This window comes from Rhinopithecus roxellana, chromosome 11 (assembly GCF_007565055.1).
Source record: "Rhinopithecus roxellana isolate Shanxi Qingling chromosome 11, ASM756505v1, whole genome shotgun sequence".
Classification (NCBI taxonomy): Eukaryota; Metazoa; Chordata; class Mammalia; order Primates; family Cercopithecidae; genus Rhinopithecus; species Rhinopithecus roxellana.
This window is the reverse complement of record NC_044559.1, coordinates 125,854,451-125,874,158: the sequence shown is the minus strand read 5'-3', so window position 1 is coordinate 125,874,158 and position 19,708 is coordinate 125,854,451. Positions and strand designations below refer to the sequence as shown.

At 37.9% G+C, this 19,708-nt stretch overlaps 1 protein-coding gene across 1 annotated transcript; it reads right to left on the bottom strand.

The window, feature by feature from the left end:
- Positions 1 to 1,271: 1,271 nt before the first annotated feature.
- Positions 1,272 to 19,352, bottom strand: LOC115900440 (zinc finger protein 33A). Its single transcript, XM_030941207.1, has 2 exons — positions 19,272 to 19,352; positions 1,272 to 6,946 (listed from the first exon to the last, which is right to left on the bottom strand). Exon 2 carries the CDS (start codon positions 6,858 to 6,860, stop codon positions 4,860 to 4,862), a length of 2,001 nt encoding a protein of 666 aa, XP_030797067.1. The 5' UTR covers positions 6,861 to 6,946; positions 19,272 to 19,352; the 3' UTR covers positions 1,272 to 4,859.
- Between the last annotated feature and the right edge of the window lie 356 nt (positions 19,353 to 19,708).

Genomic DNA, 19,708 nt, shown 5'->3' with positions numbered 1-19,708 from the left:
CCCAGACCATGGGCCACCATGCATGTGCATCTTGACACTCTGAGGGGTCAGGAAAGCATGTGTGAAGTGAAGGAGCAGCAAGTGAAGGAGCAGCACAGGAGAGGGGTGCAGGTACTACCCTTCCTGAATGCCTCATTAGGCAACTAGAGTGCCACACTCACCTCCCTCAGTTGTCTCCTGCCTTTCCACAAACCTCACAATAGGCCATCTGCATGCACAACCCAGGGGTGTTCAATAACAAACGACAGTCTGTAGGGATGTTCCATGCAGCCCGTGATGATAATCAGAGAGCTCTATCCAGACCATTGGAAAGTGGCGCTAAAGAGCTGATCAGTTCGTGTGCTGTGTGGTCAATACCTTTACAGGTGGGAGCCTCAGAGACCACCTGTCAAACAGACTGAGCCCAAGTCAAGTCATGCAGCCATATAGCCAATGGGCGAGCACTCCTGTCCTGCACACAGAGCATATTAGGATGGGAAGAGATGCGACACTCACCCCCCCCAAGAAAAGTGCATTACAGCACCGGTCAAGTGCAAACCTGCCAGCAACTAGTGGTTCTGTCAAAGAAGCCTTTGCCATAATATGGAAACTATCAGTTAGCCAACAGCAGTTAAAATTGGACTAGACGACCCTGGCTTTGAATGGGCCATCCTGTTTATGCCAATGGTTGTAACTGCTTCCTTTTCACCCTGATGAAGGAGGGACCCCTACCCTGATGCTATAGAAAGGTTGAATACTGAACACCTGACACTGGACAGATAAGATCTAAGTGAGTTTGTCAGTCACACGAACTCTCAGAAAGGTGAGAAGGACACCACATGCCGGACAGAGCCACACAAGGTTCTACCTGGGAGCAGAGTGGAAAAGGAGGGGTTCTGGTGAGCAGCTGTATTATCCAGAGAGTACAGTGACCACTGTTTGCTGTGGGAGGATATGAGGAGTTTGGTGAATAATTCCAAGAGCTGGCAAGGAAGAAAATCTTACTACTTAGGAATAAGCAGGAACTGTGCCTGGCCCTCCTGACAAGGAGGACTGTCTGCTAAGTTACTTCACCTGTGGAAGCACAGTGGTGATGGAAACAAAGTTAGGTCATTTGAGGCCCTTTTGGCTTCAGATATCAAGAGAACCAAGAATACTAGTCCTTAATTTCAGGTCACCATTACCATAATTTAAAATATATTAAGGATGTATAAAAGCAATTCAAATGTTCACTAATGGTGATTTACAGGTTCAGTCAAAAACATACGACTAACAAGTACAGAAACAAGATGTTCCTCGGGGTTGGTTATTTACTTATTTATTTACTTAATACACTTCATTTTTTAGAGTAGCTTTAGGGTTACAGAAAAATTGAGCAAAAAGTACAGCAAATCCTCATATAACCCTTCACCCCTCCGATCGTCCACAGGCTCCCCAATTATTAACATCTTTCATCATTATGGTTCATTGGTTACAATTAATGAGCCAATAGTGATACATTATTATTAACTGAAGTCCAGAGTTGACATTAGGGTTTACTCTGCATTTTCCGTTCAGTTTTCCATTCTCTGCGTTTCGACAAATTACATTACCCTAGAGAATACTTTCACTGCCCTAAAAATCACCTCTCTGCCTGCCATCCCTCCTTTCCCCTCAACTCTCAGCAACCACTGGTCCTTTCACTGGCTCGATAGTTTTGCCTCTCCCAGAATATCATATAATTGCAATAAAAAAATAGAAAGCCTTTAAAGATTGGTTTTCACTTAATAAGCATTTAGGGTTCCTCCAGGTCTTTTAGTGACTTGATGTCTAATTCCTTATCATCTGCCTGAGGATTATATCCTGCAACCTTGCTATAATTGCTTATTAATGTCAGCAGGGATTTTGTTGTTTATTTAGAATTCTCTACAAAGACAATCATGTTATTTGTGAACAAAGACAGTTGTATTTCATCCTTCCAAATCTATGTGCATTTTTTTTTATCACTGCATTAGATAGCACTTCGAGTACGATGCTGAAAAGTAGTGTTCCTTGCCATGTTCCTGATCTTAGTAGGAAAGCATCTAGTTGGAAACCTCAAGGATGATGTTAGCTGTAGGGTTTTTTGTAGCAGTTCTTTACCAACTTGAGTAAGTTCTCCTGTATTCCTTCTGTGTTGAGGTTTTACCACGAATGGATATTGGATTTTGTCAAATGCTTTTTCTGCACCTACTGATATGATCATATTTCATCTTTGAGCTGCTAATGCATGCAATGGATTACACTGAATATCAAATGTTGAACAAGTCTTGCATTCCTGATTTGCTAACATTTTAAGGATTTCTGTATCTGTGTTCACTGGAAATATTGATCTGTAGTTTTCCTTTCTTGTAATATCTTTGCCTGGTTGTGGTATTAGGGTAATACTAGCCTCACAAAATGAGTTGGGAGTGTTATCTCTGCTTTTATTTTCTGAAAGACACGGTAGAGACTTGGTATCATTTCTACCCTAAGTATCTCAAAAAATGCACATCAGTGAACCCATCTGGTCCTGGCACTTTGTTTTGGAAGGCTTTATTATTTTTTGAGATGGAGTCTCACTCTGTCACCCAGGCTGGAGTACAGTAGCACAATCTCGGCTCACTGCAACCTCCACCTCCTGGGTTCAAGTGATTCTTCTGCCTCAGCCTCCTGAGTAGCTTGGACTACACACGCGTGCCACCACGCCCAGCTAATTTTTTGTCCTTTTAGTAGAGACGGGGTTTCACTATGTTGACCAGGCTGGTCTCGAACTCCTGACCTCATGATCCGCCTGCCTCTGCCTCCCAAAGTGCTGGGATTACAGGCATGAGCCACCGCACCCGGCCTTGAAAGGTTATTAATTACTGCTTTGATTTATTTAATAGATATATATGCCTACTGAGGTCTACCTTGTGTGAGCTTTGAGAGAATGCATCTTGCAAGGAATTCGTCCATTTTAGCTAAGTTATCAAATTTATGGACAGAGTTGTCCATATTTCTTTCTAATCCTTTTGGTGACCATAGGATCAGCTGTGATGGCTTGGCTTCTTTCATTTTTGGTACTAGCAATATTTGTCTTCTGTTTTTTCTTAAGCTAGCTAGACGTTTATCAGTTTTACTGACCTTTTCAAAGAACCAGCTTTGGGTTTTATCGATTTTCTCTTTTCAATTTCTATGATTTTTACTTTAATTTTTTTCCAGGTTACTTTGGATTTAATTTGCTCTTCTTTTGCTAGTTTCCTAAAGTGGAAGCTTAGATTACTTGTGTAATCTAGGATCACCAGACTGTATAATCTTAGATTATTTGTATGATCTGATAATGTAATATAATGTACAATCTTCACACTGTCAATAACAGCCCCATGCCAGCTTGATTCTGGCTCTGCTCCAGCCTCAACCCTCCTCTTCATATTCGCAAAAGTCTCTGAGGTTTCAGATCCCTGTCTGGGTACAATGAGCCTTGAAATGACAGTTCAACCGCCCTGGGCAGCAACTGGGCTATATGTGTGGGCCTCTTTCCAGGGGCCTGTCTTGAAGAGCAGCCGCTTAAAGAAAATTTGGACTACCACTTATGCTGAAGGCTGGAGTGTTCACATATGTACCCTAAGCACTTCATGGCATGGGATGAGTCACTGGTAGGAAGAGAAAGGGAGTAACATGGAGGCAAGCCTAGATATTCACATGCACAGGACAGATTTTTTTTTTTTAGATAAGTTGTTATTTTGATTTTTCCTCTTAAATGGATAAACATTAGCTCTGTGGGTCTCAAATTGTTTCAGGACATGACAAACATCTGGGATGGGCCTGATGATATAACCACTACTAAACTAGGATACCTACTTCCTATTCACAATTACGTTAAATTCCGTTATGCATATAAAACACACGATTTATATCACATACCACTTATACATTTGTAAGTCCTATGAACTTCAGGGATAACTCGCAGATGTGCTTAATGCTATTGCCCATTAACTGCCCATTAATAAATTGATATTAATCAATTTATGCTTTAAAAAAAGCTTCATAATAAAGTGGATGCCAGGGATAGGGTTGCAGAAAGCATGTGATTATTAATACAAGGGAACTACTTGAGGCTAAATCCTGATTCCTTTGTAATCCTGATACTATACAGATCTCAGATTCCTTTTCAGTTCTGTAAACTAATTGTGCTGACGGTTACTCAAATGTAAAAGTGGTAAAAGTTTGATATAAACACACGCACAGAGTGCACGCAAACCATAGTAAAATCTGAGTAAGTCTGTATCTACTAGCAAGGTAACATCGACTTCTTGGACTTGACCATATATTATAATTATATATTATCCTTAGGGGAGGCTTGGTGAAGTGTACATGGGAATTCTCTGTACTCATTACAACTTCTTGTGAGGTTATTTTAATTATTACTTTTTTTTTTTAATTCTTAAAGCTTTATATTTCACAATATACATCTATAAATTATTATTAGGCACCCTAAAAACTATTATTGTATCAAACTGAAAACATAACTTGTCATATTTTATTTCTATGCAAAATTTTCACTTTAAATTTCTTAAATTGACAATTTTCTCCTCAGTGTAAATTCTAACATAATCTTATTTGTATTTTTGCCAAAAACTTTCACAAATTCAAAAAAATCTGTAAGGTTTTATGCCCGTATTAACCATCTGATATTAAATAGAATATCACTTCCTAACAAAAGCTGTCCTATAATTGTTGTACTCTATGGGTTTATCCCCTACTGTCACTTCAGAGTAACATAAGGTGAGTTTGTGGATAGTTACTGAACATTCAGGATGTCAGCAGGGCTTTCTCCACAGTGTAAATCATCTGAGGCATTATGGAGGCTGACCTGTGGCTGGAAATTTCCAATATCCATTTCATTCATAAGGTTTTTCTCCTATGTGTCTTCTCTGATGTACAATGAGATTTGACTTTTGAGAGAAAGTCTTCCTGCATGTGTTACATTCATAGGGCTTTTCCCCTGTATGTGATCTCTGATGTTTAGCAAGTTCTGATTTACGGTAAAAGATTTTTCCACATTCATTACATTGACAAGATTTCTCTCCTGTGTGAGCCCTGTGATGTACTGTGAGTGATGATTTGTGACTGAAGGATTTCCCACATTCATTGCATTCATAGGGTTTCTCCCCTGTGTGCTTTCTCTCATGAAAAGTAAGTCCTGACTTCACACAGAAAGATTTGCCACATTCGTTACATTTATAGGGCTTTTCTTGTGCATGGGTTCTCTGATGTACAATGAGAGCTGACTTATGGCAAAAAGCTTTTCCACACTCATTACATTTATAGGGTTTCTCCCCTATGTGAATTATCTGATGCTGAGTGAGTTGTGACTTCTGGTAGAAGGTTTTTCCACATTCATTACACTCATAGGGTTTCTCCCCTGTATGTGTTCTATTATGTTTAGTTAGGTATGATTTATTGTAAAAGATTTTTCCACATTCATGACATTCATAGGGTTTCTCCCCTGTGTGTGTTCTATAATGTTGAGAGAGGGTTGACTTATGGCTAAAGAATTTCCCACATTCAGGACATGCAAAGGGTTTCTCACCTGTGTGTGTTCTCTGATGTATTGTTAGGTCTGACTTCAAGCAGAAGGTTTTCCCACATTCATAACATTCATAAGGTTTCCACCCTGTATGAATTATCTGATGCCTAGTGAGTAATGACTTGTGGTAGAAAGTTTTCCCACATGCATTACATTCATAAGATTTATCTCCTATGTGAGTTCTCTGATGCTGTGTAAGATTTGACTTTTCACAAAAGGATTTCCCACACTCAAGACATTCAAAAGGTTTCTCACCTGTGTGAGTTCTCTGGTGTACTTTAAGGTGCGAAGTCACACGGAAGAATTTTCCACATTTGTAACATTCATAGGGTTTCAGCCCTGTGTGTGTTCTCTGATGTTTAGTGAGGTCAGATTTCTGGCAAAAAGTTTTCCCACATGCGTTACACTGATAGGGTTTCTCCCCTGTATGTGTTCTCTGGTGTAATGTGAGAGCTGACTTATGGCTAAAGGCTTTCCCACATTCATTGCATTCAAAAGGTTTCTCCCCTGTGTGTGATCTCTGATGTTTAGTGAGGTTTGACTTATCCCAGAAAGCTTTTCCACATTCATTACATTGAAAGGGTTTCTCTCCTGTGTGCACCCTCTGATGTCGAGTGAGATGTGACCTCTCCCAGAAAACTTTCCCACATTCATTACATTCAATGTGTTTCTCTCCTTTATCACCTTTCTGAAGCTGCGACAGACACAATTTCCTCCTGAAATTATTCCCACTTTCTCCACAATCATTGTGTTCCATAGGTACCCCGTGATGTTTAGAAAGGGTGGACTTAACACATAAGAACCTCTCACAATCACTAAATTCATAGTGATTGTCCTTTGACGAAGGTATCTGATGGAACAAGAGGGATGAACTATCACAGAAAGTTCTCTCAAATTCATTATATTCACAGTTATTATCTTCTGCATTCTCTCTCTTCTGTGTATTAAATACTGCCTTTTCAAGGAGGGTTTCCTGACATATACTGTATTCAAAATTGTGCTCTAAAGTTTGAATCTTCTCATGCCGCAAAGCGTCCTCATGATGACTCAGAGTGTTCCTATTTTTCAAAACTTCATTTTTCTCTCGAGTATGAGTTTCACCATGCTTAATATTGAGTAACAATTTCCCACAGGCATTAAATTCATCAGACTTTTTTCCTAAATAGTTTATCTTACTGATAACCAATTCTGAAACAGTGTTGAAACTCATTTCACATGAGTCATACTGACAGAGCAGTTTTCCAGAAGGAAAAGAGCTTACGTCCATGTTAAATGGTATTCCTATTACATCACCTTGTTCCTTAGTCAGCATTTCATTATTGATGAATACAACTTCCCACAAATGTTTAGATTGGTTTTCTTGGCTCCTCTCTTTCAGGTGATCAGCTGTCCAGACTTCTAGAAACAAGCAAAATTAATCTTATATAAATTCTAAAACATTTCTCAGGGAATAAAATCTCTATACAAATGCCCCATGTTGTAGCTAACTCTGGTTTTTTGGCCAATTTCCAAAGATGAACATAATTGCAAGTGCATATTTTTTGTATTTCATGGGTTTGGGGTGAAAAAACAAAAAACAAAACCCAGAACAAAAGGCCTAGGCTAGTGACAAAACAGAGAGGAATTTAACTATTTGAATGCACACATTTGGTTTCTAATGTAAGAAGAATAATAGCAACTGCTTACATCTGCATTTCCCTGTGCATCCCCCCAAGAATTATAAAAGTCAGCATAAGTGGAGCAAATAATATTATCTATAACATTCCGTGACTTTAGCATAACTAGGAGATGGAGAATGTTACTAATTTCAAATACTACTAAGCAATAGATATTCAAATACAGTAAAAAGTGACAGCCCATGCCTACAAAGAGAGTCAGCCAGAGACTGTGGTGATCACATGGAATAGAGGAGACAAACAGTCCAGAGAGGATGAAACACAAAACTACTCCCAGAAAGGGAAAGTTTCACTATGAGTGGGAAAATACTTAGAAGATGTCTGAGTTCACGCAAATTAAAGCTCAGGCTACTGGGAAATCCAAGAGAAGAGGCTTGAATTGTATGCAAACTAAAGAGGCAAAGGGTAATCAAACTCAGGAATGAAGTTGTAAAGAGGACACAGTAACCACAGAAAATAAGACTGTAATTCAAGTCTTATTAAAGACATTCTTTAATAAGGAATCTGTTATGGACTAAACTGTGCCCCCCCCCCCCAAATGTGTATGTTAAAACCTCAACCTCTAGTGTGACTGTATTTGAAGATGGGGACTTTAAGGAGATAGTTTTAACTAAGGTTAAATGAGGGCATACGGGTAAGAAACTAATACAATGTCATTGGTGTCCTTATAAGAAGAGGAGGAGACTGGAAAGCACATGCATGAGCTCTCTTTCTCCCCCCACCCGCCACCCCCAATCACTGGTCATTTGCACAGAGAAAAGGCTGTGTGAGGACACCAGAAGAAAATGTCATCTAGCCAAGGAGTGAGACCTCACCAGAAACCAACCCTGCTGGCACCTTGACTTCAGACCTCCAGCCTCCACAATTGTGAGAAAATTTATTTAAGCTACCCAGTCTGTTGAATTTTGTTACAGCAGCCTGAGTAAACTAATACAGAGCCAAAGGGGAAGCTACACTTGACTGAAACTTGAATGAACAGCATTGTAAAGGAGAATGAAACAAGAAAAAAAAGCAGCAGCAATAATTTTAAAAGAGTAAGAAAAAAGAAAATGGGATCAGAAAAAAGTTCTGGATAAAGATGGTCTACAATTAAATAAATAAATAAAATTATAATATAGTATATATGTTATTGCAGTCCTTAAAGAAGAAAAAAGAAAACAACAGAAAATATCCAATATTAAAAAGTATAATCTAAGAAAACTGTCCAAAAATAAAAGACCTGATCCACATATGCAAAGGAACCATCACAAACCTGCGAAAACTGTTCAGCAACAGTTTTCTCCAAAACATATCTTAATAAAACTACTAGATGTTAAAATTGAAGAAAATGTAGTCTGGACAACAAGACAAAGTCTCAGCAAACTTTTACGTTGAGTCTTGAAATTAGGTAATCTTATCCATACAACTCAGCTTTTATTTTTGAAAGTTTTAGTTATTCTAGTTCCTGTGTATTTCTACATAAAGTTTAGAATTGCATACTCAATTACTACAAGAAATTCTGCTAATTACTACATGGAATTATATTATTTTAAATCTGTAAGTCATGTAAACAACAAAACATGTCAGTAATATTGAGCTTTCTGACATAAGCAGGGAGTTCCACTTGTTTAGGTCTTCAATTTCTCTCTGCAGTGGATTGTTTCCAGTGTGGTCTTTCACATCTTTTGCCAGACATAACTATAAAAAAATATATTTTTGATACTATTGCAAATAGAACTTTCAAAAATTTCAATTTCCAATTGATCATTGCTAATATATAGAAGTAAAATTCATTTTTACATATTTTTCTCCTGCCACCTAGCTACACTTAATAATTCTAGTCATTCTTTTTCCCATATCTTGGGAGATTCCATTAGATTTCCTACATAAATAACCGTGTCTTTTGTGAATAAAGGCATTTCTACTTCTTTTCCACTCTAGTCTCCTTTCTTTTTCTTCCCTGGTTATACTAGGTAGTATGTATTACACTATCAAGTATGAGTGGACATCCTTGTCATGTTCCTCATATTGGAAAGAAATCATTCCATTTTTCACAATTATATACAATGTCAATTGTACACTGTCTATAGATGACTTTTATCAGATTAAAGAAAGTTATCTTCTATTCTTCATTTGAGAGTTTTAATCAGAAATAGATATTACATTTTGTCAAATGCTTTCTCTGCATATACTAAAATGGTCATATGGGTTTGACTTTTTTTTATTTTTTTTCTTTTTAATACAGGGCAGAGATGACTACAAAATTGATGGGGCCAGTGCAAAATAAAAATGTGAGGTCAGTTACTAAAAATGTATAAAAAGAAGTATAGTAAAAGGTAAAATAAATTATGTTTTTCTTTTAATATATTTTATTACGTGTAAAATGTAATAGGTATAATAGTAATATATATAACATAAATTTGCAAATTTTAATATATTTTATTACTTGTAAAATGTAATAGGTATAATAGTAATATATATATAACATAAATTTGCAAATAACAAAAAAGTTTTGTTATAATAACTTTAAATGATATAATAATTACTAATACTTTGTTAATATGGTATCTTGATGGTAAGATTTTCTGGCACTCTTGGCAAATTCATTTATTAAGTCATCAAAATTTATATTTTTAGCAACTTCATTTTCAATATATAATTGAAGTACATGGCAAATGCAAGATAAGTAATATTTGCTAGTTTTTAATTTTGAGAAGGTTGATTTTTCAGCTGATGCAATCATTAGGAACCTGTTGGTTCTTTATACGCTGTGACAATATGGGCTAAATTTCTGATTTCTGATACATTATTGCAAAATAAAAGTTAAAAAAATACAAGTTTTGGTATATATAGACAAAGACTGGAGTAGCAGTTCTCTGAAATTAATTCTTCGTCAATATTAGTGTTGCACAAAGCTGAATTCTATTTTACATATAAATTTATACAACGGCATTTTAATGTTTCCTCTGACATTTCCTACATCTTGTACAAGAAACCAAAAATGGCTTCATGATTTGCATATAATTGGAAACAGCTGTTTATGCAGTTTATTGCTGTATTTTCAAATGCAAAAAAAAAAACTATTTTTAAAATTGACTTCTATATTGAGCAAGATGGCCAAATAGGAACAGCTCTAGTCTCCAACTCCCAGCGCAAGTGACACAGAAGACCGGTGATTTCTGCATTTTCAACTGAGGTACTGGGTTCATCTCAGTAGGGAGTGCCGGACAATCGGTGCTGGTCAGCCACTGCAGCCCCACCAGCGAGAGCTGAAGCAGGGCGAGGCATCGCCTCACCTGGGAAGCGCAAGGGGGAAGGGAATCCCTTTTCCTAGCCAGGGGAACTGAGACACACAACACCTGGAAAATCGGGTAACTCCCACTCCAATACTGTGCTTTAAGCAAACGGGCACACCAGGAGATTATATCCCACACCTGGCCGGGATGGTCCCACGCCCATGGAGCCTCCCTCATTGCTAGCACAGCAGTCTGCGATCTAACCGCAAGGCAGCAGCGAGGCTGGGGGAGGGGTGCCCGCCATTGCTGAGGCTTAGGTAGGTAAACAAAGACGCTGGGAAGCTCGAACTGGGTGGAGCTCACAGCAGCTCAAGGAAGCCTGCCTGTGTCTGTAGACTCCACCTCTGGGGACAGGGCACAGCTAAACAACAACAACAACAACAACAAAAAGCAGCAGAAACCTCTGCAGACACAAAGGACTCTGTCTGACAGCTTTGAAGAGAGCAGTGGATCTCCCAACACGGAGGCTGAGATCTGAGAAGGGACAGACTGCCGGCTCAAGTGGGTCCCTCACCCCTGAGTAGCCTAACTGGGAGACATCCCCCACTAGGGGCAGTCTGACACCCCACACCTCACAGGGTGGAGTATACCCCTGAGAGGAAGCTTCCAAAGTAAGAATCAGACAGGTACACTCGCTGTTCAGCAATATTCTATCTTCTGCAGCCTCTGCTGCTGATACTCAGGCAAACAGGGTCTGGAGTGGATCTCAAGCAATCTCCAACAGACCTACAGCTGACGGTCTTGACTGATAGAAGGAAAACTATCAAACAGGAAGGACACCTACATCAAACCCCATCAGTACGTCACCATCATCAAAGACCAGAGGCAGATAAAACCACAAAGATGGGGAAAAAGCAGGGCAGAAAAGCTGCACAGTCAAAAAATAAGAGCGCATCTCCCCCTGCAAAAGGAGTGCAGCTCATCACCAGCAACGGATCAAAGCTGGACGGACAATGACTTTGACGAGATAAGAGAAGAAGGCTTCAGTCCATCAAACTTCTCAGAGCTAAAGGAGGAATTAAGTACCCAGCGCAAAGAAACTAAAAATCTTGAAAAAAGAGTGGAAGAATTGATAGCTAGAATAATTAATGCAGAGAAGGTCATAAACGAAATGACAGAGATGAAAACCATTACACGAGAAATACGTGACAAACGCACAAGCTTCAGTAACCGACACGATCAACTGGAAGAAAAAGTATCAGCGATTGAGGATCAAATGAATGAAATGAAGCGAGAGGAGAAACCAAAAGAAAAAAGAAGAAAAAGAAATCAACAAAGCCTGCAAGAAGTATGGGATTATGTAAAAAGACCAAATCTACGTGTGATTGGGGTGCCTGAAAGTGAGGGGTAAAATGGAACCAAGTTGAAAAACACTCTTCAGGATATCATCCAGGAGAACTTCCCCAACCTAGTAGGGCAGGCCAACATTCAAATTCAGGAAATACAGAGAATGCCATAAAGATATTCCTTGAGAAGAGCAACTCCAAGACACATAATTGCCAGATTCACCAAAGTTGAAATGAAGGAAAAAATCTTAAGGGCAGCCAGAGAGAAAGGTCGGGTTACCCACAAAGGGAAGCCCATCAGACTAACAGCAGATCTCTCGGAAGACACTCCACAAGCCAGAAGAGAGAGGGGGCCGATATTCAACATTCTTAAAGAAAAGAATTTTCAACCCAGAATTTCATATCCAGCCAAACTAAGTTTCATAAGTGAAGGAGAAATAAAATCCTTTACAGAGAAGCAAATGTTTAGAGATTTTGTCACCACCAGGCCTGCCTTACAAAAGACTCTGAAGGAAGCACTAAACATGGAAAGGAACAACCAGTACCAGCCATTGCAAAAACATGCCAAAATGTAAAGACCATCAAGGCTAGGAAGAAACTGCATCAACTAACGAGCAAAATAACCAGTTAATATCATAATGGCAGGATCAACTTCACACATAACAATATTAACCTTAAATGTTAATGGACTAAATGCTCCAATTAAAAGACACAGACTGGCAAACTGGATAAAGAGTCAAGACCCATCAGTCTGCTGTATTCAGGAGACCCATCTCACATGCAGAGACACACATAGGCTCAAAATAAAGGGATGGAGGAAGATCTATCAAGCAAATGGAGAACAAAAAAAAGCAGGCATTGCAATACTAGTCTCTGAGAAAATAGACTTTAAACCATCAAAGATCAAAAGAGACAAAGAAGGCCATTACATAATGGTAAAGGGATCAATTCAACAGGAAGAGCAAACTATCCTAAATATATATGCACCCAATACAGGAGCACCAGATTCATAAAGCAAGTCCTTAGAGACTTACAAAGATACTTAGAATCCCATACAATAATAATGGGAGACTTCAACACCCCACTGTCAACATTAAACAGATCAACGAGACAGAAAGTTAACAAGGATATCCAGGAATTGAACTCATCTCTGCAGCAAGCAGACCTAATAGACATCTACAGAACTCTCCACCCCAACTCAACAGATATACATTCTTCTCAGTACCACATCACACTTATTCCAAAATTGACCACGTAATTGGAAGTAAAGCACTCCTCAACAAATGTAAAAGAACAGAAATTATAACAAACTGTCTCTCAGACCACAGTGCAATCAAACTAGAACTCAGGACTAAGAAACTCAATCAAAACTGCTCAACTACATGGAAAATGAATAACCTGCTCCTGAATGACTACTGGGTACATAACGAAATGAAGGCAGAAATAAAGATGTTCTTTGAAACCAATAAGAACAAAGATAAAACATTCCAGAATCTCTGGGACACATTTAAAGCAGTGTGAAATTTAGAGGGAACTTTATAGCACTAAATGCCCACAAGAGAAAGCTGGAAAGATCTAAAATTGACACACTAACATCACAATTAAAAGAACTGGAGAAGCAAGAGCAAATACATTCAAAAGCTAGCAGAAGGCAAGAAATAACTAAGATCAGAGCAGAACTGAAGGAGATAGAGACACAAAAAACCCTCCAAAAAATCAATGAATCCAGGAGTTGGTTTTTTGAAAAGGTCAACAAAATTGACAGACCGCTAGCAAGACTAATAAAGAAGAAAAGAGAGAAGAATCAAATAGACACAATAAAAAATGATAAAGGGGATATCACCACCAACCCCACAGAAATACAAACTACCATCAGAGAATACTATAAACACCTCTACGCAAATCAACTAGAAAATCTAGAAGAAATGGATAATTTCCTGGATACTTACACTCTTCCAAGACTAAACCAGGAAGAAGTTGAATCCCTGAATAGACCAATAGCAGGTTCTGAAATTGAGGCAACAATTAATAGCCTACCAAGCAAAAAAAGTCCAGGACCAGACGGATTCACAGCTGAATTCTACCAGAGGTACAAGGAGGGGCTGGTACCATTCCTTCTGAAACTATTCCAATCAATAGAAAAAGAGGGAATCCTCCCTAACTCATTTTATGAGGCCAACATCATGCTGATACCAAAGCCTGGCAGAGACACAACAAAAAAAGAGAATTTTAGACCAATATCCCTGATGAACATAGATGCAAAAATCCTCAATAAAATACTGGCAAACCGGATTCAGCAGTACATCAAAAAGCTTATCCACCACGATCAAGTGGGCTTCATCCCTGGGATGCAAGGCTGGTTCAACATTCGCAAATCAATAAATGTAATCCAGCATATAAACAGAACCAAAGACAAGAACCACATGACTATCTCAACAGATGCAGAAAAGGCTTTTGACAAAATTCAACACCCCTTCATGCTAAAAACGCTCAATAAATTCCGTACTGATGGAAGGTACCTCAAAATAATAAGAGCTATTTATGACAAACCCACAGCCAATATCATACTGAATGGGCAAAAACTGGAAAAATTCCCTTTGAAATCTGGCAAAAGACAGGGATGCCCTCTCTCACCACTCCTTTTCAACATAGTGTTGGAAGTTCTGGCTAGGGCAATCAGGCAAGAGAAAGAAATCAAGGGTATCCAGTTAGGAAAAGAAGAAGTCAAATTGTCTCTGTTTGCAGATGACATGATTGTATATTTAGAAAACCCCATTGTCTCAGTCCAAAATCTCCTTAAACTGATAAGCAACTTCAGCAAAGTCTCAGGATACAAAATTAATGTGCAAAAATCACAAGCATCCTTATACACCAGTAACAGACAAACAGAGAGCCAAATCATGAATGAACTTCCATTCACAATTGCTTCAAAGAGAATAAAATACCTAGGAATCCAACTTACAAGGGATGTAAAGAACCTCTTCAAGGGGAACTACAAACCACTGCTCAGTGAAATAAAAGAGGACACAAACAAATGGAAGAACATACCATGCTCATGGATAGGAAGAATCAGTATCATGAAAATGGCCATACTGCCCAAGGTTATTTATAGATTCAATGCCATCCCCATCAAGCTACCAATGAGTTTCTTCACAGAATTGGAAAAAACTGCTTTAAAGTTCATATGGAACCAAAAAGAGCCCGCATTGCCAAGACAATCCTAAGTCAAAAGAATAAAGCTGGAGGCATCATGCTACCTGACTTCAAACTATACTACAAGGCTACAGTAACCAAAACAGCATGGTACTGGTACCAAAACAGAGATATAGACCAATGGAACAGAACAGACTCCTCAGAAATAATACCACACATCTACAGCCATCTGATCTTTAACAAACCTGAGAGAAACAAGAAATGGGGAAAGGATTCCCTATTTAATAAATGGTGCTGGGAAAATTGGCTAGCCATAAGTAGAAAGCTGAAACTGGATCCTTTCCTTACTCCTTATATGAAAATTAATTCAAGATGGATTAGAGACTTAAATGTTAGGCCTAATACCATAAAAACCCTAGAAGAAAACCTAGGTAGTACCATTCAGGACATAGGCATGGGCAAGGACTTCATGTCTAAAACACCAAAAGCAACGGCAGCAAAAGCCAAAATTGACAAATGGGATCTAATTAAACTAAAGAGCTTCTGCAGAGCAAAAGAAACTACCATCAGAGTGAACAGGCAACCTACAGAATGGGAGAAAATTTTTGCCATCTATTCATCTGACAAAGGGCTAATATCCAGAACCTACAAAGAACTCAAACAAATTTACAAGAAAAAAACAAACAACCCCATCAAAAAGTGGGCAAAGGATATGAACAGACATTTCTCAAAAGAAGACATTCATACAGCCAACAGACACATGAAAAAATGCTCATCATCACTGGCCATCAGAGAAATGCAAATCAAAACCACAATGAGATACCATCTCACACCAGTTAGAATGGCAATCATTAAAAAGTCAGGAAACAACAGGTGCTGGAGAGGATGTGGAGAAATAGGAACACTTTTACACTGTTGGTGGGATTGTAAACTAGTTCAACCATTATGGAAAACAGTATGGCAATTCCTCAAGGATCTAGAACTAGATGTACCATATGACCCAGCCATCCCATTCCTGGGTATATACCCAAAGGATCATAAATCTTGCTGCTATAAAGACACATGCACACGTATGTTTATTGTGGCACTATTCACAACAGCAAAGACTTGGAATCAACCCAAATGTCCATCAGTGACAGACTGGATTAAGAAAATGTGGCACATATATACCATGGAATACTATGCAGCCATAAAAAAGGATGAGTTTGTGTCCTTTGTAGGGACATGGATGCAGCTGGAAACCCTCATTCTCAGCAAACTATCACAAGAACAGAAAACCAAACACCGCATGTTCTCATTCATAGGTGGAAACTGAACAATGACATCACTTGGACTCGGGAAGGGGAATATCACACACTGGAGCCTATCATGGGGAGGGGGGAGGGGGGAGGGATTGCATTGGGGGTTATACCTGATGTAAATGACGAATTGATGCGTGCTGACGAGTTGATGGGTGCAGCACACCAACATGGCACAAGTATACATATGTAACAAACCTGCACGTTATGCACATGTACCCTAGAACTTAAAAGTATAATAATAAAAAAAAAAATTGACTTCTTTGTTAATACTTGATTCATCCAAAACTTTATATGAAAATCATGTTCTCTCCTATCAAATGAAATTCCTGTTTCTAAGCCTGTGGATATTTGCTTTGCAATGTTGCAGCAGTTCTTAAGACCAGAGAAGCTACACTCCAAAGAATTCTAGTAACTGCCTAGTGTGCCTTAATACAATGTGCACAAGTATGCTTTTATATTCTAATACTTTACTGACAATGATGACTGCCTGAAAGTTGGAGGCTGCTGTCCCAGTATTTAGCCCAGAAAATTAGTATTTCCTAAGAATGTCAGACGGACAGGCTTAGAGGAGACACAGCAAGCCAGTCTCACACTGTGAGTCCTCTCCAGGGTGCAACTGTTCGTGAGTTTACTGTTGCTGCAACCAATGCAGACAAAGATCATAGCCTTGGCCACCCACACACAATTCCAGAACACTCCCAAGTCATACTAGAAGTGACCAACAGCTTAGTAGGGCACTGCCTCTCAAGTATCTTGTCTACTTGCACACATAGTCCAGTGTCCATCAGACTTCATACACAAATCACAAGTTCAAAGATCAAACTGTGAAGAACTTCAAGATGGCAACAACAGGGCATTAAGCCAAGTACAGGATCCCTTCTTACAAGAGTGCAGCAACGTGTGACTGCACAGGTCACCTAGCCATGAAGTTGGCCTAGACACAGGGAATTACACTGACTGCTTTCCAAATGTTGAAAAAGCCTGCCAGGGATTAACCACACTTGGTCATGAGGTATTAATAACCTTGCTATACACCACTGGTTTCTAATCCCTAGAGTTTTCAAATTTACATTCATGAAGGACACCGGTCTATAGCTTTCTTTCTTTGCAATGTCTTTGTCTGGTTTTATTATTAGGGCAATGCTGGACTCAAAGAATGATTTAGGAAGTATTCCCTCTTCTTGAATTTTCTGGAAAAGTTTATGTAGAAGTGGTACTATTAATCATTTGCTGGAATTCACTACTAAAGCATCTCAGGACCTGGGTATTTCTTTGTGGAAAGGTTATCTGTTTTGGAGTAAGCGGTAGTAGCTGTTTATCTGAAAGAAACTTCATCAAAATCGTCAAATTGATAACTTACAGGTATAATATTTCCTCACTTCCTTCATAGTATCTATAGAATCTTCAGTGATTCATCATTCTTATTTTTGATATTGATAATCTGTTCCACCTAGAAGTTTATCCATTTTATCGATCTTCTCAATGAAACAGCTTTTGGTTTCACTGATTTTCTCAACTGTTTTTCTGTTTTTACAGATTATATTGTTCTCCGTTTTGCTTTTTGTTATTTCCTTTCTTCTACTATTATATGGATTTGTCTTCTACATTCTCGAAGTGGAAATAGCTAAGACCACTGATTTAGATCTTTCTTCTTATCCAAGTTAAACTTCATACATATTTATAGTAGATATATATACATATGCATAAATACATACACATATGAAATTCCCTATATGTGAAATTTACACATTAATATATATTACACATAATACATTATATCCCATGTATGAGAAACTTCATATATGCATTTACATATGGTAGATATATACGTACATAATACAAACACAATGCTTATTTGTGTTGCATAAGAAAGATCTCAAATCAATGATTTCAGGTGCTTCCACCTTAAAAAGCTAGAAAAAAGCAAATTAAACCCAAAAGCAAGTAGAAAAAAGGAGTAAGGATCAAAATGGAAAACAATGAAATCAATGAGTATTATATGTATTTTATATTTCCTATATTTAAATTTCCTATATGTAAATTTCCCATAAATTCTGTTTTCATTAACCCAAAGTTCAAAACACTTCCTAATTCCCCCTTTAAACTCTTCTTTGAAGCATCAATTATGTAGAAGCATATTCAGTTTCCAACTATTAGGGATTTTATAGATACTTCTGTTATTGATTTTCAATTTAACTAAACTTAAACCCCTTATCGTGGGAGAAAATATACAACTTCAATCCTTTTACATTTATTAAGATTTGCTTTATAATCAAGAATGTGATTTACCTTTGTTAATATATTAATTCATCTGTCCTTGAAAAGAATGTATATTCCACTGTTTTATGTGGGGAGGAGGGTGCAGAAGAATATTTTATAAACGTCAATTAAGTTATTTAAGGTTAAGTCTATTATACCTTTGCTCCTTTTCCATTTCCTGTTTTATCAATTATTAAAAGGATGCTAAAACCTCTGATTATAACTGTGGATCTATTTATCCTTCCAGGTCTATCAGATTTTGCCTCAAATATTTTGTAAATCTGTTACTAATCTAAAGTTGAGGATTGTTAAATCCTCTTGATGAACTGATCTCTATCAATATGAAAAAAATCTTCATCACCGGTATTCCTGGTTCTGAAAGCTACTTCATGGGGCTGTCAGATTTTCCCATTCTTTTTATCTATTTGTCTTTGAATCTAACATGTTTCCTTCATAGGCAGCATGATTGGATCTTATTTTTATTTATCTTATCCAGAAATCTCTGCCTTTAAACAGGGTGTCTTAGACCATTTATATTTTCTGTGATCATCAATGTTTATAAAAGCTTTAATCAGTGCACTTTTCAGTAATAGTACATACATGGATCTTCCAATAGTATATACTTAACTTCTTTTTCATAGCCTTTTTAGGCTATGATTGTCATATATTTTAAACATATGTTATAACCCCCACAATACATTTGATGTTATTTTTGTAAAAAGTCAGTATCCTTTTTACAGATTTACATAAAGAAAAATATCTTGTATACATACCCAAGTAGTCAACATTTCCTGTCCTTCATCCCCCTAGGTAGATCCAGATTTCCATCAGACATCAGAACACCTCTTGTAGTGCAGGTCTGCTAGAGAGGAAATCTTTCAGCTTTGTTTATCTGGAACGTCCTTATTTCTTCACTGTTTCTTATAGCTATTTTTACGGAGTATACAACTCTACATTAAATTTTTTTGCTTTTAAAACTAAAAATAATGTTCTACTATTTTCTCTGTTGCCTCACTTAAGGAGAAATCTGCTATCACCCTTACCTTTGTTCCTCCATAAAACATGTCCTTTATCTCTGGCTGCTTTGAGGATTTCATTTTAACACTGATTTAGAGCATTCTGGTTATGATTCATGAGGCTTGGTGTAGTTTTCTTCATGCCTCTTGTGCTCAGGGTTTGATGATCAGTAGGTTCCCATTACATTTGGAAA